The 25,511-nt window shown below is 40.2% G+C and overlaps 1 protein-coding gene across 1 annotated transcript in view; it reads left to right on the forward strand.

Moving 5' to 3' along the window:
• Positions 1–25,511, forward strand: part of LOC126424665 (uncharacterized protein CG43867) — a 448,798-nt gene that overhangs the window by 403,959 nt on the left and 19,328 nt on the right. Inside the window, exons 19-23 of the mRNA XM_050087395.1 lie at positions 4,803–4,980; positions 5,137–5,292; positions 15,852–16,091; positions 19,499–19,650; positions 25,142–25,421. Coding sequence (XP_049943352.1) covers positions 4,803–4,980; positions 5,137–5,292; positions 15,852–16,091; positions 19,499–19,650; positions 25,142–25,421 — 1,006 coding nt within the window. The remainder of the gene's footprint in view (positions 1–4,802; positions 4,981–5,136; positions 5,293–15,851; positions 16,092–19,498; positions 19,651–25,141; positions 25,422–25,511) is intronic.

Raw genomic sequence — 25,511 nt, forward strand, 5'->3', positions numbered from 1 at the left:
TTTGAAATTTTCAGTTTTGTGGTATAAGTTTTCCAGCATAGGGTAGCATATATTTTCTTAAAATGTCACTACAGTCAGGACCTTTATGATATCCTCTATGCGCACTGAAAAACCCATACCTTTGATGGAGAAATATACCCATACCATAATGATTCATCCTCAATGCTTCTTGCTCAGAATCTTGCAGTTTGGATTGTGTCTTTCACTTGTAGGATGACAAATACACTGAATCCCATGAGAATACACCAAATTACATTTAAGAAAATTATGAAAAAGTAAGTCGTCACTCACCATAGAGCGGAAGTGCTAAATCGCAGATAGGCACAACAAAAAGACTGCCACAAATAAATCTTTCGGCCCATAAGGCCTTCGTCAAAAACAGACGACAGAAACACACACACACACACACACACACACACACGCATGTGTGCGCATGCAAATGCAACTCACAGACACATGACTGCAGTCTCAGGCAACTGTAATCACACTTTAAATTACATTTGCTTTCACTGTTCAGTGACATCTTGGATCAGTCATTCGGTGTCCACTTCCAGAATTCTTTAGCAAAGGCTCTTTTCTTCTTTCTGTTTGCTGAACTGACAAATGGTTTCTTCCATGGACAGTGGTCTGTTAAACTCTGATTGCGAAGTTGACATTTTACTGTAGGAACATGAACATCTACTCCTTAATATTCATTCGGGTCTTCAGTAATTTGTCATACAGTCTTCTGAGGATCTGTTACACATTACTTTCTACCGATTTTATCAAATTTGATGGTAGTTTTTCACAGTCATCCTTGTCACTAATATGCCCACAGATATTATAGATTTCATTCCAGACACACACCAGTGTGTGTAGATACTCTGAAAGTATGGCAAGTCTCAGTCTATATTCTGCCTCTTTGAGATGTGAAGTATTCTTTAAGTTTTGGTGGTGGCATAATTTGTACCAAAGAGTTTGGCTTTGACTGTAAAAGATGACTATTCACGACAAAATAAAGGAAACTATAAAATGTTATCTCAAAATACTTTTGATCTGCAGTTGTTAAGTTTTCGCCTTGTATTGCATGTACTTGCCTACCCGTGTCACATCTGTTGTGCCATGGAACAAACTCCTAATCTCCCGTAGGATGCTCCCTACTTTATCGTACATAAACACTTTGTCCAAATACTTTTGAGTGCCACAGTAATTCAGTTTTAAATTCTACCCAAATCGCAACCTCAGCTGCCATTTAGAAAATGGTTTAATTTTCACTACCAGTTGTGTTTGTCTACTGTCATCAGGTGACCTGTAGTACTGGTACACAATACTGGTACACAATAAGATACCTAGCTATAACATAATGTTTAAGAATATTTCTTCACATTTTAACGCACTAGCATACAATACTTGTATTCACATCATGACACAGCAATACACTTATTTTTTAGCAATTTTCCTTGTTTTTACAGTAACATACTACTGAATGTCCCACTTGGAAGAGGCCCCACAAAAAAGCATTTGCTGAAATTATGTTTAAAGGTTTTGCATAAAAATCAGGAAATGAACTGAAATGAACTTGTCATACCTTGTTCATGGGGAAATGAAGGTGGATCACAAAAGGTGCTGGAAGTGACCACTCTCGACTTGTCAGCACAGTTGAACACAACACTGCAGATCCTCAAATGTTGCTGCCAGAACCTCTGGTGTCATTGCCTGGATTTCACAGATGATGTTCTCTTGTAAATGTTCCAAATTCTGTGGTTTGTTCCTGTAGAGCTTGCCTTTTAGGCCATGCCAGAGGAAAAATAAATTGCTGAAACCAATGACAAAATGTAATGCATTCATCTTTGTTCATTGACATTCAGTTCCTGAACAACTGCAAACCTGTGTGGATGCATGCCTGCTTTTGTTGCAGCTCTGTGACATGTGCTTTGTGACATTCCACATTCCTGAGGTAAATATTGAACAGACTGTGCAGGAGAAGCCAACAATTGTTCTTTCATAACAGTCACTTCTTCTTCTGTGGCCATCCTGCATTGTGAAGGTTCAACACCATTCCACTGCTCTTCATCTTGTTCACTAACTTTTGTATGCAGCTTTTAGATGGTGTATGCTGGTCACCAAACTCTTCAACAAACATTTCCTGACATGTCTTAATGGAACCAGTGATCCCATATTGTTTCACAAGGAACATGCCCTCTTCAACAGAATAACAATACATTGTTACTAAACATTGTACACTGAGCTACAGCACAGTGATGCGTGGAAACAAATTGTTGCGTCGAATGATGTTACAGAGTGCAATGTTGCCATGTCAAACATCATAAATTACATGGTGCAATTTCAGCGGAATTGCTACACATGTTTGTGGAGCCTCTTTTGAGTGGGAGACCCTGTGTAAACTATATTAGACTAATCAGTTTATTGTGTTTCTCTATTACTCCATGAAATATAATCATACATAATTTGTCTCAGTGTGACAAATCTTAAAACACTTATTCACTTGTAGGCAAATCTTGCACTCTTTGTACTTTAAGCGGGATTCTCCACGTTGTCCTCTGTTGTAACAGACCTTACATCCTATAGCTGGTGCTGCCTTTGGTTAGTTGCCAGTATTTTTGTGCAAAAATGTCTCCAGTACCTTCCTTGAAGTCATAATAGATTTGTTCTTTGGCATGGGCATCTGCAAATCTTGTGATCAGAAAGTCTGATGTTTTTCAGAATTTGTTCTGACAGATTGAGACGAAAATCTGTGGACCTCATTCTTCTTTTACTGGAGCTCATCATATAGTGTACAGTGCTTGCATTGAGAATTGCTATGTCTAACATATAAAAATATATTTTTTATATCCTTTCTCATGTCTTCTCGTAAGAGGGTATGATGCTAAGTGTTAGTTGCATGCATCGACTCCTGTGTTATAATCACTGATGCAATTAAGTTTCAGCTTAGTCTTCTCATTTTTGCTGTTCCTTATAGTCAGGTTGATCATGAATGGTTGACAGGATGTGCACTAGTTATTTTTCAATCCGTTTCAAAGCAAGAACTTTATTTGCTGATGCAAAAGTCAGTTTGCCTGTTTTCAGCACTGAGTTTTTGAACTGTGGTGACATGTTTTTCCTGTTTGGTCTTACAGCTCCAACTGAGTAGGTATTCTTCTCCAATAACTTTAGAAACAAAATGGGAAAACTATACCAACCGTCCATGTATATTGTTCTCCATTCATCCAGTAAAGTCTCACACAAATCCAAAACACTTTTCTCGCTTTCTGGTGTGCTGAATACTTTTTTTGCCTCAAGACCTGTATAAATTTTTAAACTGTAACAGTATCCATTGCCAGATGAGCAGACTTTATGATTTCAAACCAAATCCTGCCCTCTTTGAAGGGTTGTACTGTACATATGACCCCAAATTTCATCAGACTCTCATCGATGCAAAAAAAATTTCCAGGCTTCTACACCCTCTGAAATATGTCAAGAATATGCCTCTCTGTTTCTTCTAGCAATTCTGGTCAGGCAGCTCTCCTTCAGTTTTTGGAGATAGCTGGCAACACATTTACTGTCAAAAGTTCATCAGTACCATCATTCTTAAGCAGGAGCTCAACATACAAAGTAGTACCCAAAAGCTCTCAAAGTATCTTAATTAAAATTAATACTTTTACTGCACCATCACTTTCAAAGTAGACCACTCAGGAGTGAGTACACAAATCCTTTCATTTCTGCTCCTTTTAAAATGCACCTTGTAAGTCTTTCTTTGTTAAAGTACTCTGTGAATCCTCTTAAATCTGCTCCACTCTATCAAATGGTTGCCCATCCAACTCGATTTTCATTTTGTGGAAGAGGAAGAAATCACACAAAGACATGTCTTGTTTTCAGTCAAAAGTTCCTGAGCTATGTTAGCCACACACTGTAAAAAAAGAAAAAATCAATAAGGATTTAATATTACTCTTGCCTTTTAAAACTTTTCTTGGGCTGTTCCACTGTGACTGTTCCTGCTTAGTTTCAAGACTGTAACCATAAATCCAACTTTAAACTGGAGGCAACATTTTTGGTCACGTTGTAGCAATTGCATAACTTTCCTGCAGACTTCCACTCATTGCTGCTTCTGGTCACTTTCAAGCAGTTGTGACACAAACTTCATCACAATCCTTCCTATGTTCAGTTCTTCTAAATGTATACATTCACATGTACCATAATGTATTCTCAAAGTGTTGTAGCGGTCTCAGATGATGTGTATATGATTTTGCAGTATCATATTCCTCAAATTATGAACATTTTCTGTTACGATGCCAGTTTGCACCTGACTGAAACACTCATGATCATCAGAGGCCGTTTGTGAAGTGCTTGTGCTGGTTGTTAGTCTCTGTCGGACATAAAGTGTTGTCTCCAAAAGCTCACTTCAACATATTTTGCATTTATGCAGCCATTTTTGTGGGTTTAAAACAAAACTACATGCAGAAAAGCTGCTCTTTAAGGTCAACCATCACAAAAGCACAAACTCAGGGTTAAATGACAATGGGAATATCCCCAGTAACAACTAACCAAACCTCAGGACTCACAGCCACATGCTACAGCAATTCAAGAGAGATGTACAGGGAGACACTGAGCTGAATTTCAGTGCACTTGTAGCCATTGTGTGCAAATTTTATATTTTGGGAATTTTTGGATATCACTTTCTGTCTGTGTGACACAATGCCTTTATTCATATTTTTTTGTTTCTAAATGTGAGACAATATGCCTACTGCACAGTGCTTTCCAATAATAAGTAAGTTAGAGACATTACTATAAACACACGAGCTAATCAGAATGACGTATGCTCGTAGGACGGAATGCGGCAAGTACGCTGCTTACTGCCAACGTGCCCTCGAGAGGACGCTGCAGAATGGGGGCCGTGAAGCGAAGCCGTCTCGCATGGAAGTGCTGTCCATCCTGCTGAAGAACCCCTACCACCACTCGCTACCCCACGCCATTCCCGTGCACATGCTCAACGGCACGTACCAGGTGAGTGACCTACCGATCTCTGCCAGTGAAATAGTTCAGTGAATGTCATTGACAGAAAAAAATGTAACATTTGATAGTTATTAAACTGTGTACATAGGCCAGATCTGTGTAATATTCTTTACCTACACAGATCTGTGTAATATTCTTTACCTACAGGTCGTAAGTTTTGATGGCTCAACTACGATTGAAGAATTTGTCGGCACATTAAACCAGGAGATCGGATGTCGAGATGTCGCACATTCTGGATTCACACTCTTCAGCGATGACCCAATTGAAAAAGATCTGGAGCACTATGTGGACTTGCAAGCCAAGGTAAAAGCAACTTTTTTTCCTTACTTTTCTTCTTTACTTCTGCCAGTACTTCACCTCCTACGTTCTGAGCTTCACAGGAGGCCTCTGCATACATTACAGGATGAGTGCTGTTGGAAGAAAGAATATTTCAGAGAAATGGCTTAGTCACAATGTAGGGAATTTTCACTACAGAGTGAATGGCTAAGTCATTTCTTCAGAAATAATGAGTTTTTGAAAATAGAAGTAACGGGACAGATAAAACAAAACCAAGCAGCATCAGGACAACACAGATATAAAAGGTATTACAATTTGCTAAAGCTAGCAAACTGTAATACCTTTTATATGTGTGTTCTACTGCCACTGCATGGTGAGTAGTTTTTATTATCTATCCAATTACCTATACATCTACAACCATACTCCGCAAGCCACCTGACAGTGTGTGGCAGAGGGTACTTTGAGTACCTCTATCGGTTCTCCTTTCTGTTCCAGTCTTGAATCGTTCGTGGAAAGAAAGATTGTCGGTATGCCTCTGTGTGGGCTCTAATCTATCTGATTTTATCCTCATGGTCTCTTCGCGAGATATACATAGGAGGAAGCAATATACTGCTTGACTCCTTCCGAAAACAAAGGAAGTAGGTTACAGTACGCTTGTTCGCCCACTGCTTGAATACTGCTCAGCAGTGTGGGATCCGTACCAGATAGGGTTGATAGAAGATATAGAGAAGATCCAACGGAGAGCAGCGCGCTTCGTTACAGGATCATTTAGTAATCGCGAAAGCGTTACGGAGATGATAGATAAATTCCAGTGGAAGACTCTGCAGGAGAGACGCTCAGTAGCTCGGTACGGGCTTTTGTCAAAGTTTCGAGAACATACCTTCACCGAAGAGTCAAGCAGCATATTGCTCCCTCCTACGTATATCTCGCGAAGAGACCATGAGGATAAAATCAGAGAGATTAAAGCCCACACAGAGGCATACCGACAATCCTTCTTTCCACGAACAATACGAGACTGGAATAGAAGGGAGAACCGATAGAGGTACTCAAGGTACCCTCCGCCACACACCGTCAGGTGGCTTGCGGAGTATGGATGTAGATGTAGATGTAGAAGGTATGTTCTCGAAACTTCAACAAAAGCCCGTACTGAGCTACTGAGCGTTTCTCCTGCAGAGTCTTCCACTGGAGTTTATCTGTCATCTCCGTAACACTTTCGAAATACTAAATGATCCTGTAATGAAGCGTGCTGCTCTCTTCTATCAACCCTATCTGGTATGGATCCCTCACTGGTGAGCAATATTCAAACAGTGGGCAAACAAGTGTACTCTAACCTACTGCCTTTGTTTTTGGATTGCATTTCCTTAGGATTCTTCCAATGAATCTCAGTATGACAGCTGCTTTACTGATGAACTATAAGTCATTTCCCTGCAATACCATTTCTACCAGAAGTTCTAGTGAAAATTTAATGTACCAGGAAGTTTCAAATCTGCACACTCTCTGCTGCAAATTGAAACTCCATTCCAGATTTTACTCATGTTTTATGTTTGCCTGTATGTAGCTTATGTTTAACTGTCAAGGTTATGCATGCTATAAACCATAAGACTGCATATTTTCAATTTGTTTGTTATTAAAGTTTGTAATTTTGTTGTATTTGTTTATTTTACAAATAGTTGTTCTACCCCTTCACATGTATGTCACACAACTGATCTCTGCTGTATCGATTGTGCGGTTGTGCACTGATATCACAGGTACGAGGGTATTCCCAAAAGTAAGATCTCATATTTTTTTATAAGTACATAGGCCTGTTTATTTCTAAAATGGTTTACATCAGTTTACAGCTTGAACATTTAGCTATTTTTCGGAACATAATCACCATTTCTGTCGACACATTTTTGTAGATGTTGTGACAGTTTTTGCATGCCCATGTCATACCAGCTCGCTGCCATGCTGTTCAGAAAGTTATGAACTGGCGTGATTGTTGCTTGGTCTTGGTATGCCCAGGTTTCGTCACCCGTGACAATTGAGTCCAGAAAGTTGTCCTGTTCGGCTGCAAGGCGGTGAAGAAATGCGCAGGAAGCATCAACTCGTTGCCGCATGTGGTCCTCAGTTAGCATGTGTGGCACCCATTTTGAGCACACCTTCTGGTAGTTCAGTGTTTCCATTTAAATTCTGTGAGCGGTGCTTCGGGAAACCTCAGGAACTAATGTGCAGAGATCATCCAGGGTGATCCGGTGATCTTCACGAGTGCTTTGCTCAACCTTCAACACTGTCTCCTCAGAAACTGACAGCCCCCACTCTTTTGTTCATCGTGAATTTCGGTCCGACGAGCTGCAAAACTCTCTGCACCACTTACGAACATTTTTGACACCCATGCGTGACTCACCATACACTTCCATCAATTGGCTATGTATTTCAATCGGCGCAGTGCCCTTTGCATTCAAAAAACCGCATAACTGTGTGCAATTCGCACTTGGTGGTAACATCCAATGGGAGTTCCATTCTCAATGGCTGCCAAGCCAAGACTGAGTGCCTCAGTGTGGCGTGTGCATGTTTACACACATTGCGTGAAGCACTCCTCATAACAGTGTGACCAACTGCCACACAAACAGAGTTCTGTACTTATAAAAAAGTAGGAGACCTTACTTTTGGGATTACCCTCATACAGCAAGTACTCTCGTGTCCCAGTAATAGTGTCTCCTCTACAGGAAATACAGACGGTTACTGTTCCTCTGCTTGGCTGTGAGTGGCATCTCAGTGGCAGGGCTAGGCACCCCATACAGGGAAGGCAGGGACCAAGGAGAACTAAAGGTATTGCAGTTGTCCCCTTAATCAATGAGTATGCAATGATGTCTCCCACTGAATCAGAAACTGAGACAGTGATGCAAATTTCACTTGTGAAACCTGCTGTGTTCCTTGTCAAGAGAAGGCAAACACATAAGGGTAGGGATCAAGCAACTGTCAGTGGTTCAGATGTGATGGTACCCATCAGGGAAAAACCAGCAAGGGATGTGAAGAAACACCAAGCCCACTCAGTGTGTATGACTAGATGCCTCATTCGACATGTTGAAGAGGCTATTCTGGTAACCACTGAGATAGCTGGGTGCAATCAGTTGTCAACTGTGGTGGAGATTGGAACAAATGATGCCTGTCATCTGGGCACTGAGATCATAGTCGGATCATTCCAGCAACTGACAGAGGTCGAGTAGCCTCACTCACACAGTTCTGATGAAACAATCTGCAGCATTACCTCAGAACTGATTGTGCTGCTCTGGTCAGGAATTGAGCAGAGGGCATTAACTAGAGGCTTTGTTCATGAATGACAAGATATGTTCCGACTCCTTGCACTTACTCTGTAATTTTGAGAATTGTAGTGCCCCCCTAAATGTGTCAGGCTGCTCTACACATTGGAGGCTGCTACAGGTGACTGATAGTTAGTAGGGTACAAACAAGATTTTTTTAGATTAGTCGACTTTCCATCTGGTCCAGATAATACTAGGTCTATAACTTTGCTTCCACCATTTTTTCTTGAAGTTCGAGACTTTATTGTGAAAAACTTACAAAAAATTTACGATACAAAGTATTGGCCATCATTGGCCACTGCTTTCTCCGAGTTTTAGTGCAGCGTACTAATCCTGCCGTGTATAAACTGGGCATCTTTTGAAGGGAGCCATGAATTGATCCAATTTTGCACTTGCTCATATGACCACAAGTGCTAGTCAGCTAGGTCGTGTGTCATAGATCGAGAAAGGTGGCAGCCAGAGGGAGGAATATCTGGCGAAAACAGCGGGTGGGGCAGAACTTCCCATTTCAATGTTTGCAAGTATGTTTTGATGGGATTTTTGACATGGGGTCCTGCACTGTCATGCTACAAAATCATTTTTCCATGTCTGTCGCTGTAGTGTGGCCATTTGTCTTTCAGTGCTTGGCTCAAACATATCAATTGTTTTCGATAACAATCTCCTGTGATTGTTCCCATTGGTTGCAGTAGCATCAAAAGCTTTCTCTCTCTCACAATCGTGCCGGTCATCAACATCAGAATCACCATTCTTGAAGCATGGAAACCATTTTCTGCAAAGTTCTGTCATGAACAGGCGTCTCATCATAGGCCTTACCTAGCTTTTTATGAGCCTCGGCCACAGATTTCTTCGTATCAAAGCAGAAAATTAAAACCTCCCGCAGATGACGAGAATTGGGATCATAAGTTGACGTATTCAGTCAAGAATAACTTTGTGATGCAATCAAAAATTGACTGATATTTTGATGGCATTATGTTCTCAAATGGCTAAGCTCACTGTATGACACTTACAACGAACAACTTGCACCACTACTTTCCGCTACTGCCGTCTATTGCAAAATGGCGGAAGCAAAGTTGTAGACTTAATAGTAGCTATAAGAGACTCTGAAGTGTCAGTCCAAGATCCAAAGAAATGCCACCTTTGAAAACATTCGCAAGTAACAAGGAGAGGTCCCCTGCAGTTATATCAACTTTTTGAAACCGTCTATACAGTGATGTAGGTTGAGATCCCAAGTATCACACCCTGCAGCTGTTCACCCTGGTGAGCCCTTGTTTGTGAGTAATGGAGAAAAAAAGGAAATTTACATGACACTCAGTAGCATTAAAAAGGTAGTTTTTTGTTGACTCATTGTGTGGTGTAGTGGATAGGCTAAACCATTTGTGTGCACAAGGCAGTGAGTTCAAATCCTGTGAGGAGTCTTAAGTTTTTTATGTTGAAATGTTTATTGAAATTACTTCGATCACTATTTTTATTCAATTAATTGGTTTAAATGTAATTTTTTATTTCTATTCTTTTGTCACTTTGTCATATGAATGTTCTCATTTTTTCTTAATACCATTTTTTTCCACTCGGGATTTTGGTTTATGTGAATTTCATTATGTTTATCTGTTATAACATTTCAATATTTGAAAATGGCAATACATTACTTAAAAAACAAAAGATGAAATAATCTATTTATATTGACTGAGTAGAGGTATCACAATATGTTACAATATGTGCATTTTTTGGATGGTAATTGTCATAAAATCATTTACTAGACTGAATTCCTAATGCATTATGGACAAAATAATGCAGATGGAGACTGAAATGAAAGAAGGGATTATAAGTAAAACAAAATTCAAGCAAAATGAGGAATAGAAAAAATGAATGCAGTGACAGGGACGAAAAAATATGACAATAAAATGAAAGAAATTAAATCGAAATTAAATTATATAACTAATTAAAATCACATGAGCAAACATTTCAAGCAGAGAAAGAATGATAGGGATGAAAGTGAGAGCAAATGAAGAAATTGATATGATGATTAAAATGATGTGACAAAAGAACAAAAGTAAAGCAGATTAGATTTAAACCAATTAATTGAATACAAATAATGATCAAAGTAATTTCGATAAAAATTTAAAAATAAAAGAAAATTTAAATCACCTGATGATTTTTAGACTCACTACCTGCTGCAAGTAACACTTTATGCCATTCAGTACACCACACAACTAAACAACACAACACTACTTTTTTAATGCTACTGAGTGACACGCAAAATTCTGAATTTTATTTTTCTTCATCAATTACTTACAAATGAGAGCCAACCAGGGTGAATGGCTGCAGGGTGTGATACCTGGGATCTTAACCTACATCACTGTATACATTTTTTTCAAAAAGTGGATACCACCACTGGCAATCTCTCCTTGTAAGTGTGTGTGTGAAGCATTAGGTACACAAAGCTGTGTGAGACTAAAAACTAAAAGTAGGTAGCTTTGTTGAGTAAAGCTAAGTGTTTATTAAAAAGAAGGAAGGCAACAGACTTATGGAGACTGTTGTTGTTTTCCTCAGTCTGAAGACTGGTTTGATACAGCTCTCCACGCTATAGTCAAAATGGTATAAGAAGATCCCCGACAGTGCACAGCACTGCTGCCAGCTTTCATCCGCAAAGCATTGATGGCTGCAACCACAAACAGTAGCCATTGATAGGGGCTGTGACAACACTGAGGTTTTGCCATAGAGACATTTACAAAATTACATTATGTTATTGGCTGACGTAGGCCTGCAAAACTGCTGCACCCTGCCCAATGCAACTATCAGAGATCAACTTATGCCGACTTGACTGTATGAGGGTGGACCCAAAAATAACTAGAATGCTTGTTATCTTGCATTTTTATTGAACTCTACATTCAAAGTTCTTTAGTTCTCTTCAAAGTATTGTCCACATGTGTTAATGCATTTGTCTCAGTTCTTTTTTTAATCTTGAGGCGGAGTACTGTTCAAAGCCGTTAGCATGTTTTCTTTGGCATCATCCACATCACTGAATTGCTTTCCTTTAAGAATTTGCTTCAGCTGTGGAAGAAAAAGTCAGTGAGCCAGATCAGGTGAGTAGAATAGGCACAAGCACCATGTTGCTTTTTTTTCCGGCAACTGCTGGACCAGAGCTGTGTGAGCTCAAGCATTGTTGTGTTGGAGCAACCAGTTCCCATTTCTCTGGAGTTCTAGCTGTTTTTGTCACACTTTCTCTTGTAATACTCATAACACATCCAGATAAAAATGTTGGTTCACTGTTTGTTGTGAAGGAACAAACTCCTTGTGGATAAAGCCATTGACATTAAAATAAAAAATAAAATAAAAAAGTTAAAAAATTAATATGTTTTCATATTGGGTCATGCTTTACATGCTTCCTTGGGTTGTGGTGACATTTGAGTTTCCACTGGCTTGACTCTCACTTTGACTCTGGACCATACCCGTGGCACCAACTCTCATCCCCAATCATATTTCTTTTAAGGAAATTTGGATGTTCTGAATTTCACTCTTCAAGTTGTGGCAGATGTTCACATCATGCGGCTTTTCGCGGATGATGCTGTAGTATACAGAGAAGTTGCAGCATTAGAAAATTGTAGCGAAATGCAGGAAGATCTGCAGCGGATAGGCACTTGGTGCAGGGAGTGGCAACTGTCCCTTAACATAGGCAAATGTAATGTATTGCGAATACATAGAAAGAAGGATCCTTTATTGTATGATTATATGATAGCAGAACAAACACTGGTAGCAGTTACTTCTGTAAAATATCTGGGAGTATGCGTGCGGAACGGTTTGAAGTGGAATGATCATATAAAATTAATTGTTGGTAAGGCGGGTACCAGGTTGAGATTCATTGGGAGAGTGCTTAGAAAATGTAGTCCATCAACAAAGGAGGTGGCTTACAAAACTCTTGTTCGACCTATACTTGAGTATTGCTCATCAGTGTGGGATCCGTACCAGATCGGTTTGACGCAGGAGATAGAGAAGATCCAAAGAAGAGCAGCGCGTTTTGTCACAGGGTTATTTGGTAACCGTGATAGCGTTACTGAGATGTTTAATAAACTCAAGTGGCAGACTCTGCAAGAGAGGCGCTCTGCATCGCGGTGTAGATTGCTCGCCAGGTTTCGAGAGGGTGCGTTTCTGGATGAGGTATCGAATATATTGCTTCCCCCTACTTATACCTCCTGAGGAGATCACGAATGTAAAATTAGAGAGATTAGAGCGCGCACGGAGGCTTTCAGACAGTCGTTCTTCCCGCGAACCATATGCGACTGGAACAGGAAAGGGAGGTAATGACAGTGGCACGTAAAATGCCCTCCGCCACACACCTTTGGGTGGCTTGCGGAGTATAAATGTAGATGTAGATGTAGTTTTCTCTTTGGTCTTTTGTGACTTAAGTGAGGAAATGTTTTGCAGACATCCATTCATATGCAAATCTTCAGTTAAAATTCACTGAACTGCACTTCATGACACTTGTGCTTCCTCAGAAAATTGGTCAGTGGTCATGCGATGATTTTCATCAATTACACATATGATTGTGGCAATGTTTTCATCATTTCTTCCTGTCAAAGGATGACCAGGGCACGGCATGTCTTCAGTTGATACATTGTCAGATTTAAAATAAGAAAACCACTTGTAGACCTGTGATTTCCCCAAGGCATCATCATTAAAGGCTTTCTAAAACTTCCCAATAGTCTCGGCTGCAGTTTTTCCTATCAGAAAACAGAGTTTCACACAGACTCCTTGCTTCTTCTTGCCGGCCACATCAATAATGGCTGCAGGGTCGAGATAGGAATGCAAACAACAGAGCACTACAAAGAAACAACTTAACTCTGACTTACAACAGCTTACTGAGTGATGTGGGATCCCCCAAACTAACACCACCTTGCGGCACAATGTGTAACTACAAAGCGTGCATGTGCAACAGATCGATTCCAATTATTTTTCGGTTGCCCCTCTAGTTAATCCTGTGTGAGCCTATTCGTCTCTGCATAATGGCTGCAACTTACATGCATTTGAACCTTGCTGTAGCAAAGCCATTGTCTCTCTCTGCAAATTTTACCCCTCACATTTCCCTCCATTGCTAATTTATGATATGTCTTTTTCCGAGGAGCTTTTATTGCTATTCCCAGTGTGCCGTTTATGTCCCCTTTACTTCGGCCATCATCTGTTATTTTACTGAAAGAAAAGCAAAACTCTTCTACTGCTTTTAGTGTCTTATTCCCTAATTTAATTCTGTCAGCATCAGATGATTCAGTTTGACTATTACTCTTGGTTTATTTCTGTTGATTTTCAACAGCAGCCTCCCTTGAAGACACTACCCATTCCATTCAAATGATGTTTTGAGTCCTTTCCCTTCTTTGATAGAACAGAAATGTCATTGGCAAACCTTAAAGTTTTAATTTTTTCTCCCTGAAGCTTTCCAAATTCCTCCTTGGTGTTCTTTCCTGCTTGAACATTGTGCAGATTGAATAAAATGAGAGACAGCTACAAGCTGGTTTCACTTCCTTCTCAACTACTGCTTTTCTTTCATTTCCTTTGACCATGATTCACTTCCTCTATTTTGTCCCTGATAACTTCATAATTTGAAATAGTGTACCATATCCCAGTCAACAGTATCAAATACTTGTCCCAATGTCCAGATTTAAAAATGCTGTAAATGCAGGTCTGAGTTTTTTAACATATTGTAGGGGCAATATTGCCTTGTGTATTCCTTCTTCTCTCTGGAATCCACATTGATCTTCTCCCAGATCCACTAGTACTAGTCTTTCCATTCTCCTGTAATCTGTATAAATAAAACTCAGTTGTCACATGTATGAAAGATCATCACTTGAGAACGGCTCAACCAATTTGGCTGATTTTTTCGGGTTGAGATTGTGATTGTCGGTACAACATTTGTATGAAAGAAAATTTTGGGAAAATCCACTGGAAAAGTTGGAAATACAGATGAATGAAATGTGATGTTTGTTTTGATAGTTCTGCTGTCACATTTTCATAACAACAAGTTCTACATTGAATATTGATATTTTTCAGAAAAGAATACAATTGAAAGTGATAGTTCAGTGTGTTATCAGTGATGATCACATCTTTGTGCATGCAAAGATTGAATTGATTTGAGTTTGTGCTAATTTGGTGTGTTACTAACATTCATTTGATTTCAATTTGTGGTTTACTTTGGAAAAAATGCCACCTGTGAAGTGTCAAAATATTGGTCAGCATTGGCGCAACATAGGCTAACTACATGATCATCAAGTAATGATACAGATGGAGAGCATAGACAATGTTTTGTTTCAATTCAAACAATTTAAAGAAAGATTCAGTGGATGAATCCCTTCTCATCCAATTGACTTGGTGACTGACAGACAACGCACAGCCTAAACCACTGGAAATATAGATATGTTATACAATAAACACTGTCTTTTAAATTGGCTGCCAGAAAAAAATGTGGTGTGAAAATGTGGGGATTTGTTTTCCATTTTGCAGTCATTTTGAAAACAGGAAGTTTGTATTTATGGGCAACTTTATAATCGTACCTGCTCGTATATTAAAAACACTTGAAATACTGTCATTAAAGTAACTATCATCACATATCCAGTAGCTGGATAGGTCTCTCTCACACTCCATGTACTAATGATTGTAAACGATTTAACCGTTCATTCTGACTTCTATTCCCATTCAAGGTACTGTTTGCAATAACAATAAATAAGGTCATGGAGAGGAGGGAGGAGGAGGAGATGGACAGAGAAGGGGAGAGGAAATGGATATAAAGAAAGGGAAAGAGGATATGGACAGAGGGATGAGTGAGGAGGATGTGGAAATAGAGAGCAGGGGGAAGGTGATGGACAGAGATGGGAGGGGGGGGGGGGGGGGGCGGGGGGTGGACAAAGGAGGCGGGAGGAGGAGAGGGATAGAGAGAGAGGGAGGTGGAAGGAGATTAGGATGTATATCCAATTACCACACACAGTGTACAGAAAGTTCTGTTTGAGAATTATGAATTATTTAGGAATAAAGGACACGACTCACCAAAAGGCAGAAGTGCTGTGTTGTCAATACCCACACAAACAAAAGATACAGAGTTTGGATAGCTTTTGGAATACACTTCCTGTTTCAAGCTTGTAGGACGAGGATGAACATGCACACAAACACACACACACACACACACACACACACACACACACACACACACATTTACACATTTACATACATACTCCTGTCTCCTCACATTGTGCACAGTCGACCACAGTATGAAGAACAACTCAGATGCTTACTCCATTTTATTTGCAGCTGTGTGACGTTATCTCCAAATGGGAGACGGCCCTCCGGGAGAAAGGGTCAGGCAAGTTCGAGAACACGCGGGTGATCCGGCTGACTTACAAGAACCGACTGTACTGGCGCTCGCAGGCACGCACCGAGACAGAGAAAGAGCGGCTGCTGTTGTGCTACCAGGTGAACCTGCAGGCCGTGCAGGGCCGCTTCCCCCTCAGCCGCGAGCTCGCCCTCGAGCTGGCTGCCCTCATGGCACAGGTAAGTCAACTTGGACTGCTCTCTGTTCTGTACCCTGTTCTCCGTATTCTACCTCTATTCAGCAACACGATATGACAAGTCTTCTAGGTTACATTTCCTCTTCAGTTCAGGCTGCTTTGGTAAGCACCTGTACCATAAATGAATACACTGTTTTCTTCAAAACCAAACAATTTATTTTCCCCTCTAATGGAATGTGGTTATTCATAATGCCACACCCATTTCTTTACCACTCCCAAAAATGGGAATCAGCAAACTATGTACAATTTTTTATAACACAATGTCGTAACCAGTTTTGACCAGTTGGTGGTCACCTTCAGATTAGAGGCACACAACAAGTGCTGGCTGCAAATGGTCCCCATTCTTTTTAAAATTTTATTTTTGTGGGAGCAGTCCGTCAAGAATGGGCTGCCATTCCCAAAGAAACCTTCCTGCACCTGACTGAACATATGCCCGCGAGAGTGGAAGGTGTCTCAGGGTTAAGGGAGGGCCAACACCGTATTGAATTCCAGCAGTACCGATGGAGGGTACCACGAACTTGTTAAGTAATTTTCAACCAGGTGTCCAGATACTTTTCATCATACAGTGTTTTTTTTTTCTTTTTTTACTATCACTTGAATTCCCACGTGCACTGTAACATTATGCCTATTCTCATTATTCACAAAGGTAGACGTTGTACATGTGTTAACTGTAACTGAAGTTTACTTGAGAGAATTTACAAGTATTTTTGCAATATAAAGTTTTTTGAGAGCAGGAAGTATACCTTTTTTTTAAATACTCACCTTATGTCTGGTCCCTCATATTGATTGTTATACATGATCGGTTCATTATATGTAGAAAATTCATAGGTTTGTTTTTTTAACCTTGCATGGTTTATGTGGAATGAGTTTTATCAAATTAAACAGTTGGTATAACTTCTCTTGTGTTTATTCACTTTTCCATGTGTTCACATCACCATCAGTCATCAAATGTATAGATTATACACACATTATGGCACCTCGCCATCCCAGTCAGTTAACACCACCTTACTTACACCCTACTGAGCTCGTAACTTGTAACTGACTTACAATAATCTCTTCTGTCAGAAAGCTCTCAACACAGAGTCAATGATGATACTATAAAAAAAAAATTTATGTAGATTTGACTTAGTATAAAATATGCTGCTGGCTGCACCATCTTGACACTTAAGGTGTTAAATTTATGTTAGATGTATTTCTCTTTTCAGAAATGGTTCTCTTGATATGACCAGTCTATATTTTGTAATGTACCCAAAGAGTGTCCCTTTTCCTATTCTAATTCCCTCTGATTCACCTGACTTAACTCACTCTTTAGCAGAGTGTGCACCAATTTGAAACTTCGTGGCAGATTGACTCGAATCTTAGATGAGTGCTCTAAGTAGCAGATGAGGTACTGGCGGAAGTAAAGCTGTGAGACTGGGTTACGAGTCATTCTTGGACAGCTCAGTTGGGGGAGCACTCATCTGCAAAAGCCAGAGACCTCAGGTTTAATTCATGGCCCAGCACACAGTTTTAATATGCAGACATTTCATTATCCATTCTGTTCAACTGCTCTTCTGAGTCCTTTACTGTACTTGACAGAATTATGATAAAAGTGGCTAACCTCAACATTTTTATCTCTTCTTCCTGAACTTTAATTCCCTCTCCAAATTTCTCTTTGGTTTCCATTGTTGTTTGCTTCGTGTATAGACTGAGTAACCTCAGGGATAGGCTGTAGCCCTGTGTCAGTCCCTTCTCAACAACTGCCTCTCCTTCATGTCCTTTGACTGTTGTATGGTTTCTGTATAACTGTAGATAAACTTGTGCTCTCTTTGTTTTATCCCTCCTGCATTCAGAATTTCAAAGAACATGTTACATTCAGTCTATTTCCCTCAGATCAGCATCTATTAACATATTTATTCTTTATGTATTTATTTCATTTATTTTACATGTCTAGTTCCATAGGACCAGATTGAGGAGCAAATCTTCATTGTCATGGAACATGTCAGTACATGCACACATAACAGAAAAGTAATAATAGATAAAATAAAATGTTTGTGAATCCTAAAAGGACGACAAGCTATAAGTTTATATAAATTCAATCAACAATGTACCACAGGCATTAGCTTAATTTCTCAAGGAACTCCTTGGCAGAATAAAAGGAGTGACCCATGAGAAAACTCTTTCATTTAGATCTGAAATTGTGTGGATTACCACTAAGATTTTTGAATTCTAGTGGTATCTTATTGAAAATTGATGCAGCTCAAGAGTCAAAGAGGTGTGCAGATTGGATTTCTGCCTAGTATTAACACAGTGATAGCTGCTAATTCTTGGGAATAAGCTAATATTCTTAACAAGAAATGACATTAAAGAATTTATATATTGAGAGACCATTGTCAGAATACCCAGACTAATTAACAGGGATCGATAAGTGTTCACAAACGTACACCACTTTTTGCCCAAACTACTTTTCATGTTGAACTATCACTTACTTAAGACACTGTTCTAATAGTAAAAATGGCAACATTAAGTCCTTGAACAATATCCTGAACATTGGCTTTCCATGATGTTTTACTATCTATCTGAACACCTAGAAATCTGAACTGTTGAGTCTCACTAATCATATGCCCATTCTGTGTAATTAAAACATCAGGTTTTGTTGATTGTGTATTAGAAACTATAAAAACTGAGTTTTACTGTGATTTACTGTTAGTTTGTTTTTTACACTCCATGAATTTATGTCTTGAATTGCACTGTTTGAAACAGTGCCAACACTGCACGCAACATCCTTTACTGCCAAGCTAGTGTCATGAGCAAACAGAAATATTTTAGAATTACCTATAATATTAGAAGGAGTGTCATTTGTATGAATAAGGAACAGGAGTTGCCCCAGTACTGATCTGTGGGGCACCCCCCCCCCCCCCCCACTGCACCCCCCATTTAACATGCCCCACTAGCACTTCACATCATAACTTTTTTCAATGCTGTGGAGAATGACCTTTTGCTGTCTGCTTTTAAAGTAAGAGGTGAACCAATTGTGAACTACTCCCCATTTTCCATAATGGTCCAATTTCTGGAGCAATATCTTGTGATAAACACATTAAAACACCTTATTTAAATCAAAAAAGATGCCTAGCATCTGACACCTTTTGTTTAATTCGTCCAGTACCACACAGAGTGGAGAAAATATAGCATTTTCTGTTTTAAACCACTTCTAAAACCAAACTGTCCATTTGACAGCAAATTATGTGAAATGAAATGATCAATTATGTCTAAATAATTAAATATTATAAATTTAATCTCCGTATTTCAAATTCTAATAGAAATTATTAAATTAAAAATAAGTGTACTATTGCTGACATGATTTCCACATTTATAAAAAGTGAAAAGAACTTGACAAAAATGTGTTTGCAGATTGACTACGGCGAGTACAACTCTGACAAGACGCGGGGCAGCGGGGGCGTCGGGGGTGCTGGCAGCGGGAACCTGCAGCAGGTGGTGTCCCAGGCACTCGACCGCTTCTACCCATACCGCTACCGTGACGGCCTGTCCCCCGACGAGCTCAAGTAAGGAGCACTTGGCCATTTACTGTTGCCAGTCTCAGAGATAAATTACAGTTTTAGATGTGATAATATTATTAAAAGGATAGATTGCTACTCATCATACAGCGGAGATGTTGAGCCGCAGGCAGGCACAACAAAAAGACTACTAAACACATAGCCTCCTTCTGAAATAGACAGCATACGGACGTATACATTCACTCAAATGCAGCTCACACCCACATGACCACTATCTCTGGTTGCTGGAGCCAGACTGCAATCAACTGTGCATGATGGGACCATCAAACTGTGCATGATGGGAGAAGCAATCTTGGTGGCTGGGGTAAAGATGAGGCTGGGGCAGGGTGGAGGAGGGAGAGTTGGATGTGGGTGGGGGATGGTAAAGTGCTGTTTGTGGGAGCATACAGGGATGAGGTGGAGAGAGGCTAGGGCAGCTAGGTGCAGTTGGGCGGCTGAAAGAGGGTGGAGGGAGAGGGGAGTAGCACAAAAGGAAAAAAGTAAAATGACTGTGAGCGTGATTGTAGAAGAGAATGCTGAGGAGTGCTAGAGGGGACAGGAGAGTGCAGGACAATGACCAACGTAGGTTGAGGCTAGGATGTTACGAGAATGTAAGATATATTGTAGGAAGAGTTCCCACCTGCGCAGTTCAGAAAAGCTGGAGTTGGTAGGAAGGATCCACACGGCACACACTGTGAAGCAGTCATTGAAGTGAAGAACATTGCACTGGGTGGCGTGCTTAGCCACTGGGTGGTCCAGCTGTCTCTTGGCCACTGTTTGTTGGTGGCCATTCATGCGGACAGACAGCTTGTCATGACCATGTAGAACACAGCACAGCAGTTGTAGCATAGCTGGTAGATCACATGACTGGTTTCAGAGGTAGCCCTGCTTTTTATAGGATATGTGATGCTTGTGACCGGTGGTGGTGGGAGATGTATCAGCCGGGTCTTGCATCTAGGTCTATTACAGGGATATGAAGAGGTTGGCACAGGAGAGAAATTCGTAATGGGACGCATCAAACCAGTCAGAAGACTGATGAGTAAAAAAACAACAATAATAATAATAATAATAATAATAATGATAATAATAATTAGCCATGAGGCAGGAGGTTGGGAGCAGAGGTTGAGTAGGGATGGATGAGGATATTGTGTAGGTTCGGTAGGTGGTGGGGTACCGCTGTGAGACGGTTACAGAGGATAGTGGGTGAGACATTCCTCATTTCAGGGCATGACTAGAGGTAGTCAAAACCCTGAAGGAGAATGTGATTCAGTTGCTCCAGTCATGGGTGCATGTGGATTTTGAGTTGTCCAACACAGTGAGAAATGCAGGGTGTTCATAATTGTTTTTGATGTTAATAACTTCACAACCTCACTAGATAATAACTATTGGTTTTTATCATGTGACAATGTATCACACAAAGTTTTGCTGTCTCATTCATACACACCAATACGTGCATCACTATTCGGTCACTATTCCAGTCAGTATTTGATTTCTCTCCACGTGTGCTCCAGGAACTTGACGGTGACACATTTGAATGCAATACTTCAAGTCCTGTGGGTCTTAACCTAGGTTTGGTACACTTGATCCTTTAAAAACCACATATAAAGAAGTCTAGTGGTGGGAAGACAGGCAATCCCGACAGCCACCAAATCGGATCATCTCCTCCAGTTCACATGCCTGGAAAGCTTTCATCCAGAATGTCCAGGTGGACATCATTGTTAATCTAAGAATAACTAAAAAAGAATGGACCAGTTGGATGCTGTTGTTTATAAGTCTGCACCACACTTTCTTAGAACCAAGAAATCATCATTCTGGTACTGTAGGGAAGTGTGGGGCATAAAAATTGTAGATGGAGAGCAAGAGATGAATACAGTAAGCAGGTTAAAATGGATGCAGGTTGAAGTAGGTACTCAAAGATTAAGAGACTTGCACGGGATAGAGTATAATGGAGAGCTGCATCAAACCAGTCTGCAGACTGAAGATCTCAATAACAACAACAACTGAAGTAACTTATTTTATCAAAAGCTTTTTAATGCTTAAAAAAATATATCACTCCATTAAAAAAAGAAAAGAAAAACCTTGCTTCATATCTTGGTTGTTACAAGAGCTAAGAGTATTACAAATATAATAGAATTACATCTCCTCTGCATACTATAATGTGCCAAAAACCTCATTTCAACATCTTGAACCAATCATGAAATAAAAGAGGTGCAAATCTGAGATTATTCACCATCTATACTGGGCTGTTTGCCACTTCTGGTATACAACTGTGACATCGCATGGTACCATATCCACCACTTCCTTCACAAGATTACGTTCAGCACACCCAAAGTCGAGCACTTCGTTATGGCATCACATAACGCAAGTCTCGCACACAGTGAACGAGGCAGGCACTGCAGTCCGGCACATCCACATATGGGCATGAGTCCCGTAATGATTAATCGTGCCTCTTCTCTTCCTGACTCCAGGTAGCCACAGTTAACATCAGTGAGGTTACTTTTCTGTGCCTGCAGAGCTTAAGTTTCACTACACAAATAGGTGTTTGTTTTGAAAGTTTGAAATATCATACTACCTATGAATATGACTACTGGCACCACTTGTGTCGTATCATTTTGTGATGAGGTTCTCTCCTGCTTCTCTGTGACCTTTCATTGGTTTGTTTTCAAAATGCTTATGATTTGCTTTTCTGCAAACAGTGCTGCACAGTGTTTAAAGAATGACACTATGGAACCACCAAAAGCTGCCATATGTGATCACAGATGAACACTACAGTGGGTTAAAGGAAGGCTCCTGAATGTCAAATGCATAATTGCTTTGATTTGCAACATCTGCCACTTGCACCTGTGCTGGTGAAACACTGCACATGACAGTTCATGTTAAGTCAAGTCAGGTTGGCTATATTGCATTAGAGATGCTGCAGCAGCAGCCTCTATACAAATAGCAGACAATATGGAAATCCATTCCCTCTTGTAAATGTAACACTATATATAAGAATTTGTTTTTGAGCTGCTACCACAATGACTGCAAATGAACATCTGCATAATATTGTAGATATAAGTGTAACAAAGCACATACCTTCAATAACAAAGCAAAGAAATAGAGGAAATTATCATTTGATGATGACCAATATCTTGAAAACAATATGGTACCAAGTTTACAAAATAAATAATAACCAAGATTGTAACTTCTCGCTTTACATTTTATAATGACAGTGAAGCAATAAATAATCAATATTCATAGTTTTCAGTCACCATCCAGATTCCTATCTTCACTGTTGCCGGAACCAGCATCAAAACCGTCTTCATTATAGTCATCATCAAGACAGATCATTAGCTGTTTATGGTCACTGATAATCCCTTCCATTGTCTGTGCTGCTCAAATTAGTATTTCGTTGTGCCTGATCTTTTTCCCCCACGATGCTGCATCCACAGTCGCAAGAACGTCATGCGACAGCCTTTCCACCTCTGTCTTTGTAAAGGACGTGTTATCATTCCTTATTTACATCTTCACATCACTCCACACTAATGCGATGGAGTTGAAATGGCAGTTATATAGTGCCAGTGTTATTACAATATGATGCTGCACCACTTTTATTTCGTGTACTACATATGTAGAAAACATCGGCTTACTTTCTTTAATAAGCGAATACAACAGAAGCTTCGTCATGCTCATATCTTCAGTCAGTATTCTGTGCCTGTAACCACTGCACCGTAACTTCTTTGCAGTCATTTGTGGTTGGGAATTTCTTCAGTTTAACTGAATGATATGGAGTATTACAATTGTTGTAGGGACAGGAAACTGTTTTAACAGGTTCTCGAACCACTTAACAAATTGTGTGTGGCCCATGTCTTCACGGTAATCACCTTTTCTTTTGCACCAAAAAACTAAAAGTGCATCAGCAACAAAACCACTGGAAGAACCTGCATGGACCACAATTAGTCTTGCTGCTGTTCCTTTCAGCTGATGACCGTCACTGCTTGGAGTGCCATCCGTCCAGCATTTACTTACAGCTTTCCTGGCATTAACCCATGTTCTGTCTAGCGTATTATGGAACAAATGTCCTCGCCCAGAATTTTGTGGAAGAATATGCTTTGAGCCATTACAATATGCGCCTTTTGTAACAGGACTTTGTGTCTGTCTAGCACTTTAGAATCAAAACACACACTTTTCAGTACAATTTTTAGTGATGTTTTCCCACCCCTGAAAAGTTAACTTCCTTTTAACAACACTAGCAACTTTGCTATGGTATGATACTCTTTTCCTCTGTAGTAACATAAACATGCCTGTGGAAAGAAACTAAGTTGGTGACACGGTAAGGCTGCTTTTTCTTCTTTCCAGGAGTTGGTAAAAATATATTATCTGATACACATGCCTCAGAATCATTGTGGCTCATGTCTACATCTCTCAACTTTCTCAGTAACATTCCCTTACTTACTACTGTTCTTGCACTAATTCTGAGAGTTTTTGATGTGTGTTCCACTACTTCATTCGTAGGAACTGATGGCTGTTCCTGAATATTTTATGTATTATTTTTCCTGCTCGTAAAACTCGTCCATTCACCACAGTAACTCTAGCACCTGGCTGTTTAGCAACACACCTCGACATGAAGGATTTTCACTAGGCAAGTGAACTCTTTTCTGTGACATTTTTCATGTATCAGAATTTTCTAAAGCACAGAACAATGCAGGCACACTGTAGAAACCAACAACAACGCCACATGTACACACAGAACAAAGCCGGAAATGCAGGAGCTTTGATGTCATGACCAGAAGCAATTACTGTGTTGGGATTGGTTTGTGCCACATGCCTGGCACCTCATGCTTCTCATTCTTCATTGTTAAACTGTTATGCTGTCAACTAGAAACAAGCGTAAAGCTTCAGAGGCCTCATTATACTGTCTTATATATTTTTCATCAGTCATCAAGTCCAAAAATTAACAGTCTGTTGCAGTGTTCAGCATTGTCTCTGGTCAAAGCTGCATCATGATCTTTACGATGTTGTGTTAATCTGTGACTTGAAGACTGAAAGTGGTTGCCAGTCAATAAAATTTCACATGCCTCAATGGCCTAGTGCAATTCTTTCAATTAGACACCTCTTCAGTGACTTGCATCTCCTTAGTTTTATCGAATCAAGGGAAGGGGGCCTACATTTTATAATGGAACCCAAACCACGTATTGTTCCTGACATTTTTTCACATTGCAAGAGGTGGAGGCTAGATTAAAGCCAGACTGAACACTTTGGCAATCCTACTGGGATTTGACCTTGCAACCTATCGGTTTCTAGGCACGTGTTTCATTACTAGACCACCAGTTCTGACATCAGTTAATAAATGTACATTAAAACAGCTTCTGGCAGTTCCATATGCTGTTCTCTAAGATTTGAAATAATAAGCTACTTTATATATGGAGCATATAATGGTACAATTCTACACATGGTAATGTTTACTCAGAAGTACATTGCGATGAGGCAGATTTTGGTACAGGAACCTCTGGGATTGCAGGGAGCTGCAGGACGTGCTGGCGGAGAAGTGGTCGTCGCTGCGTGGGCGCACGGTGCTCGACTGTGTGCGAATCTACCTGACGTGCACCCGCAAGTGGTCGCTGTTCGGGGCGTCGCTGTTCCAGGCGCGACTGCGCGCACCTGTGCCACTGCCCCCAGAGTCCACGACTGCCGCCATGCCAGAAGTGGGTGCTCCCCTGTGGATAGCTGCGGCCGAGGACGGTGTATCGCTACTCGAGCTGAGCACCATGTCACCGCTCGTCAAGTACCCGTATGCTCAGGTTAGTTGACTGTCCCGTACCTTCCTACAGTGTCGAATGTGTGAGCTGATTGACAAGAATAATGCTTTTTATGAGGTTACAACTTGCTTG

Source organism: Schistocerca serialis, chromosome 10 (assembly GCF_023864345.2).
Source record: "Schistocerca serialis cubense isolate TAMUIC-IGC-003099 chromosome 10, iqSchSeri2.2, whole genome shotgun sequence".
Taxonomy (NCBI): domain Eukaryota; kingdom Metazoa; phylum Arthropoda; class Insecta; order Orthoptera; family Acrididae; genus Schistocerca; species Schistocerca serialis.